General features: G+C 60.8%; 1 protein-coding gene across 2 annotated transcripts; it reads right to left on the bottom strand.

The window, feature by feature from the left end:
• Window positions 1–4,091: 4,091 nt before the first annotated feature.
• DNAJB5 (DnaJ heat shock protein family (Hsp40) member B5) lies at window positions 4,092–14,936 on the bottom strand. Of its 2 annotated transcripts, none has more exons than XM_059833362.1 (4): window positions 14,869–14,936; window positions 11,558–11,802; window positions 8,925–9,523; window positions 4,092–4,464 (listed from the first exon to the last, which is right to left on the bottom strand). In XM_059833362.1, the coding sequence occupies exons 1-4, from the start codon at window positions 14,934–14,936 to the stop codon at window positions 4,231–4,233; spliced, it is 1,146 nt and encodes a 381-aa protein (XP_059689345.1). In that variant the 3' UTR covers window positions 4,092–4,230. The 2 variants fall into 2 exon arrangements, with proteins under 2 accessions (XP_059689345.1, XP_059689346.1); XM_059833363.1 differs by lacking the exon at window positions 14,869–14,936 and adding an exon at window positions 11,876–11,955.
• Between the last annotated feature and the right edge of the window lie 5,516 nt (window positions 14,937–20,452).

Genomic DNA, 20,452 nt, shown 5'->3' with positions numbered 1-20,452 from the left:
AGGAGCCCTCCAGGACTTCCAAAAGCCTTCCCCGGTTCTGGCAGGGGATGGGTTTCTCCCTCCCCACTACTTTGGGACCACCACCACCCAGCCAGCGCATCCTCGCAAACAGGGCATGGAATAGTGGGGTGTGTGTTCCAGCTCCCGGCAGCCCGAGTCTTCCCTGCTGCCTTGCCTAATTGCAAATGCTAATTAAATCCAGCTGAAGGGCTGGAAAATGTTCTCATCTTTCTTCCCTGCCACCTGTGGGATACGGCTTCTGGTGGGGACAGCACCCATGGGGAGCTCCGAGAGCATCTGCCCCTGAGAAGTGTATACCTGCTGGGGGTGTCCCCCAGATCAGCACTTGTGGCAGCAATGGGGAGCTTGGGTGGTGCCCCTGCCCCAAACCCCCAGGAGAGCAGTTGGCACTGGGCCCTGTACCCCTTCCCAGGGGCCACCCCACAGCAGAGACCCCTGGTAGCTGCAGGGGCAAGAGCCTTCCTGCAACACCCTCCTCTCCTGCCCAGCACCTTGCTGGGGGGACTGGGCACCCCTAAAGGTGCCGTGGGGAGGGAAGGTGCTGGTGGCTGGGGCTTGGCCTGGATAATGTGGGATGAGTGAGGGGGGCAGCTGAGGGCAGCCCTTTCATTGTCACCATGGTCGTCACCTCCTTCTGCCCCCCTGAGGTTCCCTGTGTGGCCCCAGCGCCACATTCCCCCCACCCCAGCCCTACAGCTGGGCCCCACAGGGACCATGCAACCTTACAGAGGCTGCAGCCTCTATGGTGGTGGGTGCAAGATGGGGGACCTCCAGCCACGGCATTGAGGTTAGAGGCTGTTCCCTGACCCGAGGGACTGGGGCCCTCCTGCAGCACCCCAAAACCCTCCGGGCCCAGCAGGCACTCCTGCCAGCAGAGGGCAGGCAGCAGCCATGCTCAGGGGGTCCCCTATCCCACCCTGGGCCAGCCACAGGGGCCCTATGGGCATCTCTGCCCCATGGGCATCCTTGCCCCGAGGGCATCCCCACCCCACAGGCATCCCTCCCGCATGGGTATCCCCTGCTCCATGGATGTGCCTTCCCTAGTGACATCCCCTGCTCCATGGCATCCCTTTCCCACAGATGTTCCTGCTCCAGGGGAGCATCCCCCTCCCCATAGCCATCCTCTGCCCCATGGGTATCCCCAGCAGCACTGCCAGCCCCCATGGCCAGGGGAGCTGTGCTGGCTCTGCCCCTCAGTCTGCCCAGCCCGTTAGCTGCTCCTGGCCCCATCTGCTCTGCGGGCTTTGGGGTTAGCTTTTTGCAGGGTGATTTCATGGCCCTGAGATCTCACCTGGGAGGGGGCAGTGAGCCATGGCCCCCATTTGGGGTTTGGCAGCCACTGCCCAGTCCTCTCCTGAGGCACAATGCCTGTGGGTTTTGTGCTCGTCGCCTGACCTTGTGTGCTGCTCCTGCTGGGAGCTTTTGGGCAGACTTTCTGCTATCAGCAGGACTTCCCCTGGGTGCAACTTGTGCTGCTGCCTCTCGCCCTACCCCAGGGCCCCTTCGAGACGAGACGGGCACCCGTGTCTCTCCAGCCCCTCTGCAGGCAGCCAGCAAGGAGCCCCTCCTTGGCCATCCCACCCCCAACTGCACCACCCCACTGCCTGTGTCAGCCATGTCCCGGGAGCCCCAAGGGGACACAGAGCCCCTGATCAGTACCCCCCTGCTCCCAACCCCTGGCAATGCAGTCAGCACAACAATGCCATTTTATGCCACTCCCTGTGACCGAGTGGGTTGCGTACTCGTTCCCGTCCCCTCATTATCAGTCCCTGAAGGTTCTGTGCACCAAGTAGGCAAAACAAACAGATTTCTTCCTCCCCTTCCTATCAGCTTCAAGGCTCCTGGGCACCAGGCTGGTTACTCCCTTCCTTACTGGCTTTGAAGGTCGCAGGCACCCGGCCAGCCCAGTGATGGGGATGGGGATCAGCCTGGAGAAGAGGAGGCTGAGGGGAGACCTCATTCATCGCTCTCTACAACTACCTGAAAGGGGGTTGCAGAGAGGAGGGTGTTGGTCTCTTCTCCTAAGTGAGTAGCGACAGGACAAGAGGAAATGGCCTCAAGTTGCGCCAGGGGAGGTTCAGGCTGGGTATCAGGAAAAATTTCTTTACCGAGAGAGTGGTGAAGCATTGGAAGAGGCTGCCCAGGGAGGTGGTGGAGTCACCATCCCTGGAGGTGTTCAAGGAACATGTGGACGAGGCATTGTGGGACATGGTTTAGTGGGCATGGTGGTGTTGGTTAACGGTTGGACTTGATGATCTTACAGGTCTTTTCCAACCTTAGTGATTCTGTGATTCTCTGTGACCCTGGCACAGACCCCTGTCCCCACTGCCAGCGTAAGCACAGCCCGGCACCTCCCATCACAACACACCCTGAGGAAGTATATTTTTTTAAAATACTTTATTTTTTTCTCTCAATACTGACATTACAAAAAAAAAAAGAAAAAAGAAAAGAAAAAAATTACAAAAAACCCACTATAAAACATTCAGGTCTCATTGAAACCGAGAAAAACAAAGCAGCTTGCATCTGCGCGCTGGCCTGTCTTCTCGCTCGCGGTGTCCACCAGGTTTCTCTAACGTCGAACTCCACAGGGACCAGTGGAGGGAACTGGTGGCACCCCCTCGCTGGCCAAACCGGGAGATTAATTAAGCAGTGCCTAACGGGTCTCCTCGCCCTGTATGATACACTGTACAGCTGTACACCCAGCCCCTATGGATGCCCCGTGCTCACCCCACCCCCGGTCCAAAGGATCCCCAGTTTAAAGTCAGTGATTTCTCTCTAAAAAAAAAGGATTCCTGGGGTGGGGGGAATATTTTGGCAGGGGTTTTCTCAGTGGTGCTGCGGTGGAAAAGGAGCTGTACAAAGCCAGGTCGAACGCACCTCCTGCTCCGTAGGAGCCCTTTCCTGGGGGAAAAAAACTGGCACGAGGCAGAGTGGGCTGAGAAAGGTAAGAAATATAAAAATTCTCCTGATGGAAATCCAAAGGTTTTAAAAAAATACAGCATTTGAAAATGAAGCCACCAAGCAGATTGCCTCATGCGCCTCCCAGCTCCACCCTGACGCCCAAAAATACCTCCTGAATGAATCGTCCCTGTAGAAAAATATATACACACGCCTTTCTCTTCTTATTAAAAACCCTAAGGTTGAACTCAAACACTAGTGAAATCCACAGCTCTGCTCACGCTTGGCTCTGCTTTTGCACCCAGACTTGTGCTACACACACACACATCCCCCCTGCGATGGGCTTGATGTTCACGTAGCTGAACCATTCCCCCCCAAAATAAGTGTCAGGGTGCACGCCACGAACCCCAAAACGGGCAGAGAAAAACCCTTACGGAGTTTATCTAATGAGCTCTATATATATATATGTATTTAAAAAAAAAGCAGCAATGCAAACTCAACACATCTGAACAAGAAAGCTCCACCCTGGGCTTTCCCCCCTCCTCCTGCTGACTGGGGCTCTGCGGGCAGCGGGTGCAGGCAGGTGCTGCCCATGGGCACCAGGGACAGCCCTGGTACCGGCAGGAGGTTGGACGGGACCATCCCCATGTGCTCCGTTGTTTGGCACAGCCGAGGGTCGGTTGTAGGCTTGGCACAGGAGAGCGGACCACGGTCAGACTGGGTACCGTGGTCCCTGGTGAGAAACAGTCTGGCTACGGGGTGGGGGGCCACCGCGGGCGGCAGCGACTGGCACCGCGGTACAGCCGAGACCCTGAACAGCAGCAAGTGTCAAAGAGGGGAAGAGAAAAACTAACAGCGGGGACGCCAGATCCTGCGGAGTCCTATTTACACTGCGCCGGACCCCGACAAGTCCAGCATCTTGTGGGAAAAGTGGCCTGAAAAGCAGGTGACATAAAAAAACCCACAACGTGATGTACCTCCCCAGGCAAGGGGCCCATGCCGCTCGCTTGTGCGAGGTGGAAAAGCTGTACCGCTGGGGAAAAACAATAAAAAGTTTGACAGCCGGGAGAGCCACGATGGGCAGGAGCCTCCCCCTTGCTGGAGTAGAAAACGGGCCAAAAGGGATGGATGGGGAGAGGGATGGATGGTGGGGGAGGGTAGGCTGGGTGGGATTTTGGGGGAAGGGAAATGGTGTGAGGGGTTGGTTTTTTTTTTGCATTTGAAAGTGCTGTGGCACCTCTGCTCCATGCGGGCCGAGTGCTGCGGCACGTGCGTTTGGAGTATTGCTGCTTGGAGGAGAGTCCCCAGGCTCTAGGAGCACGGGAGGTGCTGCTTGAGGATCTGTCTCGTCTGGGGAGCTATTCTGTCTGGGAAGCGGATTTTGAATTCCACGATCAAGTCTCCTCGCTGGCTGGGGGCCTTGGGGAAGGGCAGCCCCTCCCCGCGCAGTCTCTTCACTGTCCCCGGCTTGATGATATCGTTGCAGGGCAGCGGGATCACCCGCCCGTCGATGGTGGGAATGTTCACGGTGCAGCCACACAAGGCCTGGGGGGAGAAGAAAGGACACGCCGTCAGACGGGCCTGACACCCCAAAGCATCCCGACGGCCATACCCCGTCCCCCCATCAGCTGCTCCCCAGCTTAAATGACCCAGCTCCAATTCGATGATGCCCAAGAGCATCAGTTGATGCTCACCAGTGCAAGCCTGGGTCTCTGCTGGTGCCAGCCCAGTCTAACCACCATGAACTGGGCTGCAGGAGCTGTGCAGGAGGAGGGTGCCCCAAGAGAGGGGTGCCCTAGGAGAGGGGTGCCCCAGCCTCATGGGAGGAAGGACCCCACCTCCTGGGCTCCCCAGGAGGTACCACCAGGAAGCACTGGGCAGCTCACAGCAACAGGACAGGCTAAATTTAGCCCCTTCCCAGCCTCGCCGCCCGGCCTCGGGCAGCCGAAAATCCAGCTGAGATCATCAAATGCCGCCGCGGTTCATCAGCTGTCGCCCTGCGGAGCCCAGCAGCTCTGCCCAGCGCTGGGGGTTATCTATAGCACAGACCGCGTCCCATTCCAGCCCCTACAACGGCCCCCAAAAGGTTACGCCAGCACAGGACGGTGGTGGTCCGTCATCGTCACAGCACTGGGCTTTCCTAGAAGCCGGGGTCCCGGAGGGGCTGGTCCCTGTTGCCAGTCCCCACTGCAAAGCCAAGAGGCGGTTTCGTGGGTGCCACCCTGCCCGGACCCCAGTCCCCCGCAGCAGCCGGCAGCAGCCAGGGTGGTGGGTGTCGCGGCAGCCGCAAGTCGGCCTGCATTTGCAAGCCACGTGATGCGGGAATGCAGCAAGAAAATCCTTGTGTCCTTAAATAACTCAGACAGCTCTGGCGTACACGTGGGCAGGATCGTCTCCAGGCTTTCAGCGAGGGCTGAGGGAGAGGAATGCGGAGCGATGCTTCTGGAAGAGGGGTGGGTTTGCCAGGGGTAAAGCCTTGAGCTTCCAGGCAGGGGGCTAGTGCAGGTTCACCCCTCCGAGCTGGGTGCAGGGGGTCCCACCCCCCCCAAACACCCTGCAAAGGGAGGGGAGGAGGATGCAATTGCTGTTTCTGGGGTAGAGGGGGGGGATGTCCTGCATCCCCCTCCCCAGGAAAAGCCTCCGGTGGCAGAGCAGCAACAGGCACCAGGCGAAACATCTGTTCTTCTCGTGCTGGCCACTGGCTCAGGCTCGATGGCTGCGGCTTCTGCGGCTGAGCCAGGGCTTTGCACGAGGGCAATCGTGGAGGGACCTGTGACAGAACCGGCTGGGGGGCTCCAGTCAGCAGAGGAGAGCTGGGGCCGTCTCCTTGCACAGCTCACCTGCACGGGGTCTCCTCCTGGGAAAGGTCTCCTCCAGGGATGAGCTTTTCTGGCTGCAGGAGGATGCCCATCACCAACTCCATATCAGCAGTGGGTGCTTGGCTGGATCTCCAAGCAGGCTGGGGGGAACCAAGGGATGATGTCCCCTCATCAATGCCTTTCTGCTCTGCACTCACCCAAGGATGCTGGAGCCCTCAGGCTCACTGGTGCCCACTGCCATGCACCGTGGACGGCTGCGTGGGTGCACATGGGCTAAGGAAAGGACATCTCTAGCCACAAATTGGGAAGGAGAACAGGAACTCCCTATGGGAGCATGTGGACGGGGTAAGCAGAGGGATGCAAGCCAGAGCGGGCGGTAACAGCGCAGGCAGATGGGATCTTAGTGTTTCCTTCCTAGAGCCAAGATGCAAGAATCCGCGGCGATCGCTCCTCTGCCGTATGTCCCTGTTTTTCATTCTTCTTGCTCAACTTCGCTGGCATTTGGGAAATTGGTTGCTGAAGTAACACCAGTAACCGTGAGAGCTGCTCCACATCCTAGAAAGAGGCTTCGTTTATCCCTAGGGATGAAATCACCCTGGGTTTGATAGCTGAGCGCTATGCTGTGAGAGCGGAGCTTTATCTAGGTCAGCGTTGGGTCCTCCTCCGAAGCCACGGGGTGGGGGACATTGCCACCGGTCGCATCTCAGCCGGTCGCTGACGTGCGAATGCCTCGAGGAAGGTGACGCCAGGTAAAGGATGCAAAGTGGGTGGCTGCCGAGGGCAGGCGTTAGGCAGGCAGCCGGGTGGGTGCAAGCCCCTGACGGCAACACTGCCTGAAGATCTGCCTCCCAGGAGAGGCAGCTGCCAGTGGAGCGGTGTCACTCCTTCCTCCCTCGGCCTCCCACTGCGACGCGCGCCTGTAATTTTAGGAAGGGACACTTCCCTGCAGCCCACGAGTCCCTGGGGAAGCCCTCATACACCTCCGTCTTCTGCAGCAGCCAGGTGGCAAACACCCCGCACCGTCCCGGCCGTGGGGATGTGGCACGCAGCGGGGCCAGGACAGGAGGGCTGGGAGGGCATCGCCTCCACAGGTTGCTCTGCGGAAGGGTCTGTGGGATGGAGGAGGAAGAGGATGCTGCAGCTCTCCTGAGTGCCCCCAGCCCATGCTTTGCTCCCCGTGGCAGCAGGGTGCTGGCGAGTGGTTTCCAGCATGGCCAACGAGTCAGGTCACAGCACCCACCGCCTGCCAGCTCTGCCTGCTGGCACTGTGCTGTGCTGCTCTCCTGGCAGCGGAAAAGACCAAAGCTCAAGCTAAAACTTACAAGGAAGAACTTACAAGGACTTACAGACTTACAAGGAAGAAGGGTGCAAGGAGAGCACCCAAGGCTACCACTGTAGGCTCAGGTGATGAAGAGGCTGCACCATAACGTGCTCCATCGCATATTGAGGTGGTGGCATATGGAATCAGGGATCTCCCCGCATCTGCTCGTGCTCCAGAGCACTTAAGGTACTTCTTCTCAGGGAAGACAGAAGCAGCAGAGTATCAGCCTGCCCTGTCAGCAGCAGCCTGAGGATGGCAGCCAGGCCAGCAGCTCCCTGAGGATGCCCAGCACATTGGGTTTGCAGTGGGGGACGACAGAGACCAGATAATTCAGCTCAAAGAGACAAGGAATTTGCCCAGAACAGCAATTTTCCACTTTGTGACTGCGTTGTACAAACCAAATGCCAGCACGCATGCCTTGCTCACAGAGATCACAGGCACCCAGCACCAGCACTTCTGGTGCAATAGCGTGTGGGGCCGGACCAGGTTTCTTCCCCTTGCTGCTCAAAGGAAACTCCAGGCGAGAGTCCCTCCAGCCTGAGCAGCACATGAACTTGGGCTAACGAGGTCGGGACATCAGCACAGCCAGCTCGGGGTTAATTTTACAGATAGGGGAATGCACAGAAGGAAACATCTGAGATATGGCATGCATGGCTCCATAAATAAGGCAGCCTCTCCCGAGTATTTCTGGAGCGGCCAAGGGAGCCAGTCACCGCAGGAATAAACCTCCTCACTTTGCACTGTGAAGGAAATTCAACTCCTGAGTCTGCAGGTTAACTTGAGCTGAGTTTACTTCAGGAGCACCCAGCTCTGCCTGACCCACGTGGCTGCCCCTTGCCCCCAGCACACCCGGTCACAGCCCCAGCTGGGACACAGAGCCATTGCAAAGCTCTCCCAGCTCGCTGGCACACTAATGAGCTCACATTTCCCTACCTCAGGTCTGGCCCATTGAGCTTATTTCTATTAAATGCATTTGAGAACATAAATCTGTCTTCAGGAAGAAAAAAAAAAATCAGCTCATTAAGAAGACAGACAGCGTCTACAGTCTGAAAGGAACAGCAAATGGCAGCTGCCAAAAATGTCAATGTTAAATGCAGCTGCCAGCTGGGATTTATTAAAAGGTAGTTATACAGGAGCGGCAGCGAACAGCACATCTTGTACTGGGGTAATCTCCCCTTCCTCTCCCACCTTCGCACAGCTTGCTGGCTCTGATGCATCCAGCCCCGCTGTGACCTCCAGGACTGGCAGCCTGGATGTGTTGGGTTTTGCTACACTGCCTGAATATTACATTTATTTGGTTCTTTATCTAGGAAAGCCACAACCAAGGAAAACAGCTAAAGCATTGCTCAGCGAGGGTGAGGTACCACCTTCTCCACATGACCCTGCTCTCTGTCCGTGGGAAGAAGCACCTCGCGCTATCCCGGACAGTACCTAAGCCACAGCAGGCTTGGCTATGAGAACAAGCAGGGACCAGACTCATGCCAGCAAACTGGGGTTTTCCCTTGTTCCGGCGGAGGATCTGGGCTCTCTTCCACATGTGAATACCCTACGCTAAAATAGAAGGACAAGACATATGGGGAAGGGAGAAAATGGGTAAATACCACCTGTATTGGCTCAAGAAGCAAGGCATGTTCAGCAGGGACCGCAGCACCCACGTCCTACACCCGGCATGGAGGTTGAGCATCTCCAAAACCAAGCATGAGTTGGCCTCCGAGATCCTCTCTGCAGAGGTCTTTGCTCAGGTCTCTCGCGACCTACCTGGTCCTTCCTCATCGGCGCAGGACAAGGATTGACTCCCGTCTTGGCCCCACGTGCCATGACCCGGTGCTACCTCCCACCCCGCGGGACTTCCCACCCATACCCACCTCTTTAAGACTGATGTTTGCTGTGTAGACCACGTTCGTCCCGTCCCTCTTGAAGTGCGCGTGAGGCTTGTCCTTGAGGATGAAGACGATGTCGGCAGGGATGTTGTCCGGGGTGGCGTCCCCTTCTTTGGGGAATGTGATTTTGGTTCCCTCCTTCCAACCTCGTTTGATGACAATGTTTAGGATCTTGTCCTCAGTCCGCATGGTCCGGCCATCAGCATTGAGCCTTCTGCGAGTGATCTTCATCCTCTTTGTGGAGCCATGGTAGATCTCTTCCAGGGACACCTTGAGCTCATGGATGACGGGTGGGTCTTGGACCTTCCTCCGTGTGTGCAGGGACTCTTGGTGCCGCCGGTGAACCCCGTTAATGCCGTTGAAGCCAAACCGGCCGAAGGCACTGAAAGGGTCATCATCGTCATCGATATCCATGTCTTCCTGGTCAAAGCCATTGAACACCCGGGAGCGGCTGCTAGCAAAAAAGATATCGAAAGGATTGGAGCCTCCAAAGAAGGACGCAAAGGTGGCGTGGGGATCTCCGTGGAAGGTGTAGTGGAAAGTGTTCCCTGAGCCACCTGAAGAGCCACCTCCAGTTTTGAGACCTGGAAGAGAAGGGGGAAGAGGAGACATGAACGCTGCCCACCGGTGGATGCCATGCTGGGACTGCACTTCCCAGGAGGGAACGTGGTTTCTGCTGGCTCCAGGAAGCCCTCCCAGTATCTCCTGGGGGTGCAGGTCACCCCCTCCAGCCCAGCCACTTGCGGAGAGCATGGACCAGGAAGGCACCACCTCAACCCACGACACACAGTCCTGCCCCTACACGCAGCAAGCTCCTACTCAAAAGCTGTTCAGGTTTTGTCCCCGCTACCCCTACTGAAGTGCCTCTTTGGTTCTCTCTGCCCAGTTCATGGTCTTTTCATTTAAACCATTTCTTGACCAGCCCATCTCCATGCTTCCCCATGGGCAGGCTCCCTTCTTCCCAAATAGCCCTGTCTCTTGGGCTGCACTGATGGCCATGGTCCAGGAGCATCATGTCCAGCAAGTGAGAACAGGCTTTGAGCTCAGCGAGCAACCGTGACTCTGGGTGGCAGAGCAGGTGGAGGTCAGCAGACCTCCAGGTCGGCACACAGCTCCCTGTATACACGCTGTACAAAATGCCAGGTAAGCTCAAGGTTTGGATCTTTCGGCAACCATTCCCCTCAGAAACTCCCCTGCCAGGTCCCAGGCTGAGTCTTACGACACTGCAACCCCCCCAAAGTCCCAGGCAGCCACGGCACACGACAAGTGGCCCCCCAAAGAGGTCACACACGCTCTGGAAGGCTATTTTTGACCAGGAGGGGCCAGGAAGGGTTAAGCCAAGCCTAGCTCAAGGACTATTTTCAGGACACACCAGTGACCGTGAAGGGCTATTTCTGATGCGCTGTCCCTTGTGCCAGCCCCCCGCAGTGGGAGACAGGAGGGGAACAAGCACAGAGTGGGCAAGTCTGGGAGTCTTTTCTGATCAACGAAGTTATTAATTTGGGGGGGGGGGGGGGGGCTTTTGCTTCACCTTGCTCAACCCAGCGTGTGGGACCCAGAAGCCCCTTGAAATGCCGATCCCCAAGACATGTTCCTCCAAAAAAAGGCATCTGATGGGAAACGGAAGGCGTGGGGGACCATGGACCATGACTGGTCCGATGGAGTTTGGCTTTGTCGGGACTCCGGAGTTTGGATTTGCCAGGACTCCCCGTCCCACTGCAACAAGGGGACGATTTCACCAAATCCCTGGCGAGTCCCCATCCCTAACAGACTGTACAGCCAGGAGGTTTCACCTTTAATCCCCTGACGCCAGCCTGAGCGGGGTCCGATTTCGGGCGCCTCCAGGGAAAGGCTGGTTTCCCACTTGAGACAGCCTCTTCTCATTTTACACCACAGCAAATCACCCTGCCTCGGTGCCTCCATCACAGCCCTGACATAACTAACGGGTCGAGAATTAACCCACCACCGGTTAATTCTGCCGGTGGCTCGTTAGGGGATGCACCTGCCTGCTGGCCCCGAGAGAGGGGCTGCCTCTTCCACCCAGCAGCCTGCTCCTGCCAGACCTCCTGCTCTTTTAAGCACCCAAGCCGTGGGCTGATTAATGCAGATGCTATTCGGCGCTCTCCTCGAATGGGGTTGCGCTCTTCTATCTTCGACTAATAAGGCCGCCTGCGGTGGAGTGGCTCTCCTCCTCCTCCTCCGTGCCAACCACCAGACAACAGCAACCGCTTGGTTTCAAAACAAGGACCTATTACTTAAATTGGGAAAAGCTTTGAATCCTGTAGGTCAGCCTGTACCAGGGAGGACAGCAGGACCAGTGCCCAAATGCGGGCAGGAATGTGGGCAAAAGCAGTACTTCTCCGCTGGGAAATTTAGGTTAATTAAAACGTTGCTAACGAATTACCCCAGGTATGCCCCAAGCAGATCAGCCCAGGGAGGAGCGGGTCGAGAGGCGATTTCTGCCACCGGCAGAGCCTTCGCCCTCCCCAGTTTTGCGGCTATCAGCCCCGTTTCGGGGGCAGGCATGAACCACGGGGATAACTCTGTGCGAAACTGCTCCCTCACCTATAAAAAATGATTTGGACCCCGCACCCCTGCCTCCGAGCTCGTCCCCTTACCTTCCTCCCCATATTGGTCGTAAATGGCTCGTTTCTTGGGGTCGCTCAGGACGTCGTAAGCCTCCGCGATCTCCTTGAACTTCTCCTCGGCGTTGGGGTCTTTATTCTTATCGGGGTGATACTTCAGGGCCATTTTCCGATAGGCTTTTTTGATTTCGTCCTCATTGGCGCCGGTCTGGATGCCCAAAATCTTGTAATAGTCCTTCCCCATGACGGCGACACTGCCGGGAGCCGAGTACTTATTCCTGAAAGCAGAAAGACAGCTCTCCGTAAGGCGAATATCACACCGGGGCAGCTGGGGATGGGACCGGCACGCACTTATTGCGGAGCCGATGCTCCCCACGTCCCACCGGCCAGCAGCACCAGAGCCGGCTCCAGTCCACGCTTCCCACCGGAGGTCAGAGCCCCAGTGCCAGGACGTGCCGCGGCTCCAGTTTTAGCCCCCCGAGCCCCACGGTGCAGACAGGGAGACTCATCTCTGAAGCTGACGGGGAGAGGGAGAGCCGGAGCGGAGCTGGGGCACTGCATTATTATAGGGGCCACGCCACCGCTAACGTCAGGCGAGGACCATGTCCCCGTTCCGTCTCCCCTCCCCGCTGAGCCAGGAGGGCTGAGCTATGTCTAAATGTAGCTGCTGGCCGTGTCCGTCCCCCCCCCTGGTTCTCTCCCAGCCAGGGACCTGGGACAGGAGTCGGGGTGGTGGCGGCAGGTTTTTGGAGGCTGAAAGCCGCGGCAGGGACCGTGCTGCCGCCTTCACCTTAAAGGAACTTCAAACATTTTGTTCCTGAAAGCAATTGGTATTCAGCTGGAGATAAGCGCCTCCGGCGTGTCAGAGCCGTAACTTGTATTTAGCGAAGAGAGAACGAAGCCGTTAGACAGAAACATCTTGTGATGGTGGGAGGGCTTTTTTATTTTTTTTGTTTTAAAAAAAACCCCACACTTTCTAGCCTGACTTGCACTCCCTGAGAGCCTTCAGTCGCATCTTGCAGTAAGCCAGAAACCCGGGGCTCACTCCCTCCATCGTGCAGGGGCCGAGGCCGGGGCCATGCCTATACTAAGGCATGTAAAACCCGGTGGCCGTAGCCCAAGGAAGGAAAAGGACAGGCGATTAATTCACCCCCCAGTCACACCGCTGGAGCTGCAGAGACCCAGGGAGCAGGCGGAGCAGCCAGGAGGGCAGCTCCTCCGGGCAGAGGCTGAGCAAGCCCCACGCTCCTCCAGGAATGCTTCCAGAGGCTTCTCGACCTTCGGTTATCTGACAGTGAACTCCCATGTCCCGGAGCCTGGCCTGTCCCCCCTGCCTCGCCCAGCGCAGCTCGGTGCTTGCTCCTGGCCCTGCTCTTCTCCAGGTGTTGCCCCAGCAGACCCCCTGCTCTCTGTTAAGCCCTCCTGCTCACGTCCTGCTCCCCGCTACGGTCCAGGTTTCACCCTGTCCTTGCTCCAAATGCCCCTGGGCAGCCCCAGCCCATCGTACCCCTTCAGCAGACGGATTTCTGCACGGGGTATGAGCCATGGCCCTTTCCTGCACTACCATACAAGTTACCAGATGTTCCCACAAGCTCTATCCATAAGCTCCCAGCGGAGGTCACGCAGGGACCCCCCAACCACAGCAGCTCACATGAGGGTGGCCGGACACCCCTGGGGTGCGCATCCACAGCGCTGCGCTGAGCCCCTGGCATCCATCCCAAGCATCCAAGGCTTGCCTTGGGTCATGCCTCGGGCAGTAACCTCTCCGCAGCTGGGTAGCTGCTATGGGGGCTTGGAAATCAGCCGCCTCAATTCAAACCACTAACTTCTGCTCTTTTTTTGCCCCAGAAGGTCTTTTGCTGCAGGTGGGGAGGGGGGCTAAGGCACCCAGGGCACGGTCCTCTGAAGGACACAGTGAGGGAAGAGGGGGGCACCCATGGATGGCGGCCAGAGGAGAGGTGGGAGAAGGTCCCTGGGGGCGTAAAGAGCATCCAGCAGCGTCTCCCGCGGCAGCTCCTGGATGCCAGCACGTTTCTGTACCAGCTCCTGCGCACAGAGCCGCCGCCAGCACCCAGCCCACACAGGCGCTGGGGGATGCTCTGCCCCCCTGCCCACCTCCGCCTCCCCATCCGCCCTCCCTGTGGGGCCGGGAGGCTGCACGAGACCCCAGGCAAGCGATGGGGGGGGGTCTGGGAGGTAACCTGCCAATCCCCCCTGCCAAAGGTCACCCCAGCGCCTCCCTTCCGCATGGCAGCCTCTGGTGCAGGTCAGGGGCTCCCCATGAGCAGCACCAGGACACGGACCAGGATGTGGCCCCTGTCTGGATGATGCCAACGCTCCTGCGAGCGCAAGCCAGGCGGCGCTTAAGACAACCCCGCGCACCCCAGCTTGGGAGACGCGGAGGTGGCAAACCTTCAGTTGTCCCCCCCGGGGACCACGGCGCCTGGCTCCGACCCCGCACAGCCCAATCTGACGGCACCACCGGGACACCCTCGTCCGGCTAAAACCCCACGGCGCTCCCCGTGAAAATACATCCCGTCGCGGTAGAAGCCTGCTGCCCCCCACAAGACCTCCGGTCTTGACCACCCAGGGGTCTTTGGCCGGGGTGGGACTGCCTGCCGGGAGGGCACCCCTTTGTCCGGCCGGGATCAGGGAGGGGGGAATTTCTGTACCGAAAGGCATCCCCGTGCCGCGGTTTACCGTGCCGGTGAGGACCAGCCGGCGGGTGACCCGGTGGGTTAAGGCACGCTCCGGAGGCGACGCTCACATGCAAGATGATGGTAAAACACGACTCTGTCCCCGCAGAGCCTCCTTCCCTCCCTCCCACCTCCCGGGGATCAGCTGCGCCTTGCCACCGCTCCTCTCCCCCTTCTGCTCAGTCATCCTCTCCCGCCTTCCCATTTAACCCCCTCGGGAGCGGGGAGAGGAGGGGAAGGTGCTGCAGGGCGGGTTTCAGCGGGCAAAGCCATTCCTGCATTGCTCTCCCAACCCGGATGCCTTTGGACAAGCCTCGGCTGCCGGCCCTGGAGAAAACCACAAGCATCCCTGGCCCTGCCGAGCCAGCCCAGCCTTGCAACCGCATGCACAAAAAAACTAAATAAAAAATTAAATCTTTGTTCCGGCCCCACACATGACATCAGCCCGTGCAACCGCTGGATGAGCGCACCAGCTGAATAGCGATCGTTTGACATAATCCCTCCGCTCGGCAGTCATCTAGACCCACCCCGGCAGCACCGAGGAGACTTTCTTTTTCCATCTCGGGGTGCAAGGTCACCGCGGGACGCCGGGGACGGGCACCGACGGTTTAACGAGGACGCAAGTGCAAGAGGCGGAAACCCACTTACCGAAACTTTACGAACACATTCAGAGTCCAAGCCGTCATTTTTAAAGGCTCTAGTTTTATTTTAAACATCGCGGCTGTCCGCAGGCGCTGGCAGGTGCTGTGTGCCCGGCCGGGAGGCACCGGAGGGTGGCAGGAGGACGGCGGAGAGAAAGGTGCCGGCTCGTGCCGGGGATGCCGCCGCCACCGCCAAGGGATGCTCTGGTGGCAAGCCTCCCCCTCCAGCTCCTCCGGCGCACGGAAAAGGCAGCTCCTCGCCAGCCTGGCGGCCACAGTTGGCTCTGACCTCCGCTCCCAGGACGGCTCCGAGAGGGCTTTGGCAGCGGGCGAGCGGGTGTCGACGCAGCGCTGCCGGGGAGCTGCCGTCCTTTGTGTGCTTCCAGCCGCGCGTGGGGGGACCCTTCAATGGAGTCGCTTGCCGAGCCGTAATTTTCCCTTTAATCGGTTTCTTGACGCTTTCTCGCTAAGCTGCTGCCGGATTAAGGCACTTCTGCCGTCTGCTCCAGCATCCTCCCTCCCTGCTGCTGCAAGGCGACTGGCCGCCCCGTTACCATCACATCCCCCACGCAGCCCCCGCCGAGGAGCAGGGAGCGCAGCCAGGAGCCCCCCGGTGTCCCCAAAAACGACTTTGCTGACGCCCGGGGCTGTGCACCCGCCAGGCGAATCGGGGAGGGAGAAAAGTAGGGCGGCGGCGATGTGGAAAAAAGTCACGTTAACCACTTTGCACCTCCCCAGCTCTCCCCTTCGGATGCGCGGGGGTCCCTGCGTCCCCCTCACCGGGAACCGGCACCGGTCCCCCGGCAGAAGGGGACCGACTGCCGCGCTCCCACCCAGAGACAGGGGCTCCCCCGCCACAGTGGGGCACCGGGATGGTGCCTCCTCCGAGCCCGGCGGCGCAAAACCTACTTCTGAGAAGTCACCTTCAGGCGCACCAAGGAAATCCAATGCCACCGCGTCCCCCGGTCCGTCACCGTCACTCGCGGGCCATGGAGAGCATCCTCTCCGGATGCCCCACACCGAAATCGGGCAGCCGTACCTGGACGTCACCGGGCGGCTCCTGCACCCCACCCTCGGCGAGGGAAAGGCCGGGCAGGTGACAGCTCCCAGCCCGCTTCATCCCCAGGGTTTGGGGGTCCTGTGGCTCGCCAGGCACCCAGCGCCGGGGTGGGTGAGCCGGGGGTAGCCCGGGTGGGTGCCGGGATGGGTGCGTACCTCTCGGCGCGGCTCCAGAAGAGCAGGATGGCCGGCATGGCAGCGTATCCCGGGTCTGGTCAGGGAGCTGGAGGGGATCTCGGCGTGCCGGGGCAGGCAGAGCCACCCGTGCCCGAGCCGGCTGGCAGCCGCAGGCAACCAGGCAGCAATGTCATGACTACCCGCAATGAATCATCCCCTCCCCGGGCCCCCACACGCACCGCCCGCCTCCCCCTCCCCACTGACAGCCCCACTGGGGTGCCGGCACCTGCGTGGGGACGGGGTTAACCCTCCCCTCGCTGCCTCTGCCTGCACGGCCCCCGCTGACAGCCCCGCCGGCTGCTGCCTCCTGCGTGGGGATGGGTCAAGCCGCCCTCGGTGTCTCCCCACATCGGGTCCCCCCATTTCCATGCCCACCGGGTGCTGGCTCTGGGGTGGGGATGGGGTCAAGCCCCCTCCCAGCATCTCCCCGTATAGGGATCCCCCTTTCCAGCACCGCTGGGGAGCTCGCACTGGTGTGGGGACAGGGTCAAGCCCCCTCAGTGTCCCCCCATGTAGGGTCCCCCCTTTCCAGCCCCACTGGGGTGCTCACATGGGGATGGGGTTAGCACAGCCCCCCACCCTGTACTCTCACACGTGGTGCCCCATTTAGGGGTGCCCTACCTAGGGGCTCCGTGAGGAGCTGTCACCTGCATGGGGAGGGGTTCACCCCGCCACTGTGCCCCAGTGCATGGCCCCACAGGGGTGCTGGCTCCAGCCTGGAGTGACCCCTCACCACCCCTCCAGCCCCACTGGGACCCACTGTCTCCCCCAGGGGAAAGCAGGTTAACCCTTTCCTCCACGACGCCAGATCTCCCGGGGGACACTGTCACCTCGATTGGGGACAGGGGTTAACCCCTTCCTTGCTGGCCCCTCCGACACCATTACTGTTACCTGGGGGGGCGGGGGGTTACCCATTTCCTCAACACCCAGTTCAGCCCCACTGGGATACACTGGTGTCCCCAATGGGGCAGGCAGGGGGGGGATTAACCCCTTCCTGGCCACACCACACACCTCCAACAGGGCACATTATTCCCTCCAAAGCGGCAGGGGAGAGAGGGGTTAACCCTCACCTCACTACCCTCTCCCAGCCCCACAGGGATGCCCCAAAGAGGGCAATGCTACTGTTATGGGGCAGGGGGATTAACCCCTTCCTCCCACACCCTTCAGACCAACGGGGACACCCTGTCACTAGGTAGGGCAGAGCAGTTAACCCTGACCCACAGCCCCACCAGGAAGCCCTGTCACCCCACAGGGGCAAAAGGGCCAACCCCTTCCCCCCCTGCCTTCAGCCCCATAGGAACGCCCTGTCACCCCATGAGAGCAACAGGGCTAGCGGTTAGCCTCCATTCCCCACCCACGAAGGGGGCAGAGGGGCTAACCTCCCCTTCCCAGCCCCACAGCGAAACCCTGCCAGCCCATGGGCAGAGGGGCCGATCCCCACAGCCCCACAGGGACACCCTGTCACTTCATAAGGCAGAGGTTTAACGCCCACATCGGGACAGCCTGTCACCCCATGGGTGCAGAGGGGCTAACCTCCCTTCCCAGACCCATAGGGACACCCTGCCACCCCATGGGGCAAAAGGATCGACCCCCCCAGCCCCACAGCGACACCCTGACGCCCCATGGGGCAAAGGGACCGACTCCCCCAGCCCCGTAGCGTCACCATGTCACCCATGGGGCAAAGGGGTTGACCACACCCAGCCCCATAGCGACACCCTGCCATCCATGGGGCAAAGGGATCGACCCCCCCAGCCCCATAGCGACACCCTGACACCCCATGGGGCAAAGGAACTGACCCCCCCCAGCCCCATAGCAACACTCTGTCACCTCATGGGGTAGGGAGACTGATCCCCCCCAGCCCCACAGAGACACCCTGCCCCCCCACGGGGCAAAGGGACTGACCCCCCCAGCCCCATAGCGACACTCTGTCACCTCATGGGGCAGGGGGACTGACCCCCCCAGCCCCATAGCGACACCCTGTCACCCCATGGGGCAGGGGGACTGACCCCCCCAGCCCCATAGCGACACCCTGTCACCCCACCGGGCAAAGGGACTGACCCCCCAGCCCCACAGTGACGCCCTGTCACCCCACAGGGCAGGGGGAGTGACCCCCCCAGCCCCACAGCGACATCCTGCCACCCCACGGGGCAAAGGGACTGACCCCCCCAGCCCCATAGCGACACTCTGTCACCCCATGGGGCAGGGGGACTGACCCCCCCAGCCCCATAGCGACACCCTGTCACCCCACCGGGCAAAGGGACTGACCCCCCAGCCCCACAGTGACGCCCTGTCACCCCACAGGGCAGGGGGACTGACCCCCCCAGCCCCACAGGGACACGCTGTCACCGCAGGGGGCGGAGGGGCCGCACCCCCGTCCCCACCGGGAGGCCGGCACCGGCGCCATGGGGGGGTCTGTGGGGCGGCGGTGTGGGGCAGCGCAGTGGGGCAGGGCCGCCACCGCTCCCAGCACTCACCGCTCGCGCTGTCCCGGGGCGCCGCGCGCTCGCTGAGCCGCCCCCGCCCCCGCCCCCTGCTCGCCACGTCAGGGGAGTCCCGCCCGCGCGCGCCCCGCCCCGTTGGGCCGGCAGGGTGTCCGTCGCCGCGCCGCGCCGCGCTCATTGGCTTCCCCTGCGGGGAAGGCGGGGCGAGGGGGGCAAGTGGAGAAGAGGCCCGCCCGCCTCGCCCCGCCTCCCCAGTGCCGCCTCCCATTGGCCAGTTCAAGCCGGCACCGCCCCCTCGGGCCGCTCTCGTTGGTCGGGCGCTCGTTTGTGGCGGCGGGATCCCCGGGGGAATCTTCTGGAAGGTTATGACGTCAGCGGGGCGCGGCGCAGCAAACCCTTCCCCCGCCCCCCCGGGTGCGGGGCCCGGGGGGCTGCGGAGGGGCGGTGTGGGGCCGGGGCCTCGTACGGCGCGGGGCACGTCCCCACCGCGTGTGGGGCCCGTGGGGGCCCCGCACCCGCCGTGTGCCGGCCCCGGGCCCGCTGTGGGAGGCCTGTGCGGGCCCTGCGGCCCGGGCCGCGCCCCGGCCTGGCGCTGGCTGCCCTGAGGGGAGCGGGGCCGGGGTGGCGCGGGGGGAGGCTCTGGGGCCCGGCAGCGCTCGGCGGGGCCGGGGGGTGTTTGGCGGGCGGCGGGCCCGATGCGGGGAGGGCAGTCGGAGGAGGGGGGTGCCGGGGGGTGAAGCCCTGCGCGGGGGGGGGAGGGAGGCGCTGGAGCCCTGCCCGGGCTGAGGCGGCACCCTGCTTCAGGTGGGGCTGGCTGGGAGGGGGGAGAGCGAGCCCCCGGAGTCGCTGCCTGGGGTGGTCTGGGGGCGTCTGACAGGGATGATGGGCGAGCGTCCGCTCCCCAGGGACGGTGCCGTACCCTGAAGGGCCCACGGGCCTTCGGCAGCAGAGGCTTCCCTGTCTGGGGGTTGGCTGGGGTGCCTTAGCCCTGGGAGGGCGCAAGGGCTGGCTGCGGGGTATGCTTTTTCATTGGGAAAAAGCCATGGGGCCACAAAGCCCGGATCCCGTGCGAGGCTTAGGGGCCGTGGTTAAAACAGCTCCTGATCCGCTTGGCTCGGTGCATCCCAGCTCCGCAGCCCACAGCTGTGGCCAGCTAGTAGGGAAGCTGGGTAGCTGAGATAAACACAAGCCCAGCGCTGTCCCTTTGCAAAGACCTGTCACGCGTCCCCTTCTAAGGGGCGAATGTATTTGGGCTTCTGCTGTGTAAGTCTTCCCCCTTGATCTTTCCAGCATCCCAGCCAGGGTTAGACCTGGAGCGAGGTGGCTTCTGGCCAGAGGACCTGTCTGGACCCAGTGCCCTGGATTTTGTCCTAGGAAAGCTGTCTGTTTTGAGAAACAAGCCCATCTCTTGCCCCTGTTGAGGTACCATCTTGGTGCAGAGCGATGACCCCTTTTGGGACAGCGTCCTGCTTGCAGACCTGTCCCGAGATGGAGGGGGGAAGCAGCCAGTCCTGTGGGTGCTGCAGCTCATGGGTGAAGCTGAGCGGTGATGTGAACTGTTGTGGCCATTAATACCATGTTTGTCATGATCAGAGGGTGCTTTTGTAACCTCTGTCTGCTTCTCCTTGCTGAGGAGGTGTTTGAATGGGGCATTTTGGAGTCATTTTGAGGTTCACGGCTGAGTTGACCTGCGGTTTAGTCACAGCACCGGTCTCCCCATCCTTTCCTGGGATGGGGCTGGGGTCTCTGACTTTCTGGGGCAGGGTGTGAGCAGTTCCTCCTTTCCCCCCATGAACTGTTCATGCAGCCCCTCTGAGCTGGGAGAGTCGGAGTTTTCACTGTACCCCCCGCGCAGCAGCTGAGTCATCGTGATATCAAACCAGCACGTACTGTCACCCATCCGTTTCGCTGTCT

Source organism: Gavia stellata, chromosome Z, assembly GCF_030936135.1.
Source record: "Gavia stellata isolate bGavSte3 chromosome Z, bGavSte3.hap2, whole genome shotgun sequence".
NCBI lineage: Eukaryota > Metazoa > Chordata > Aves > Gaviiformes > Gaviidae > Gavia > Gavia stellata.
Note: the sequence above shows the minus strand (reverse complement) of the source record. Positions and strands in the feature narration are given on the sequence as shown.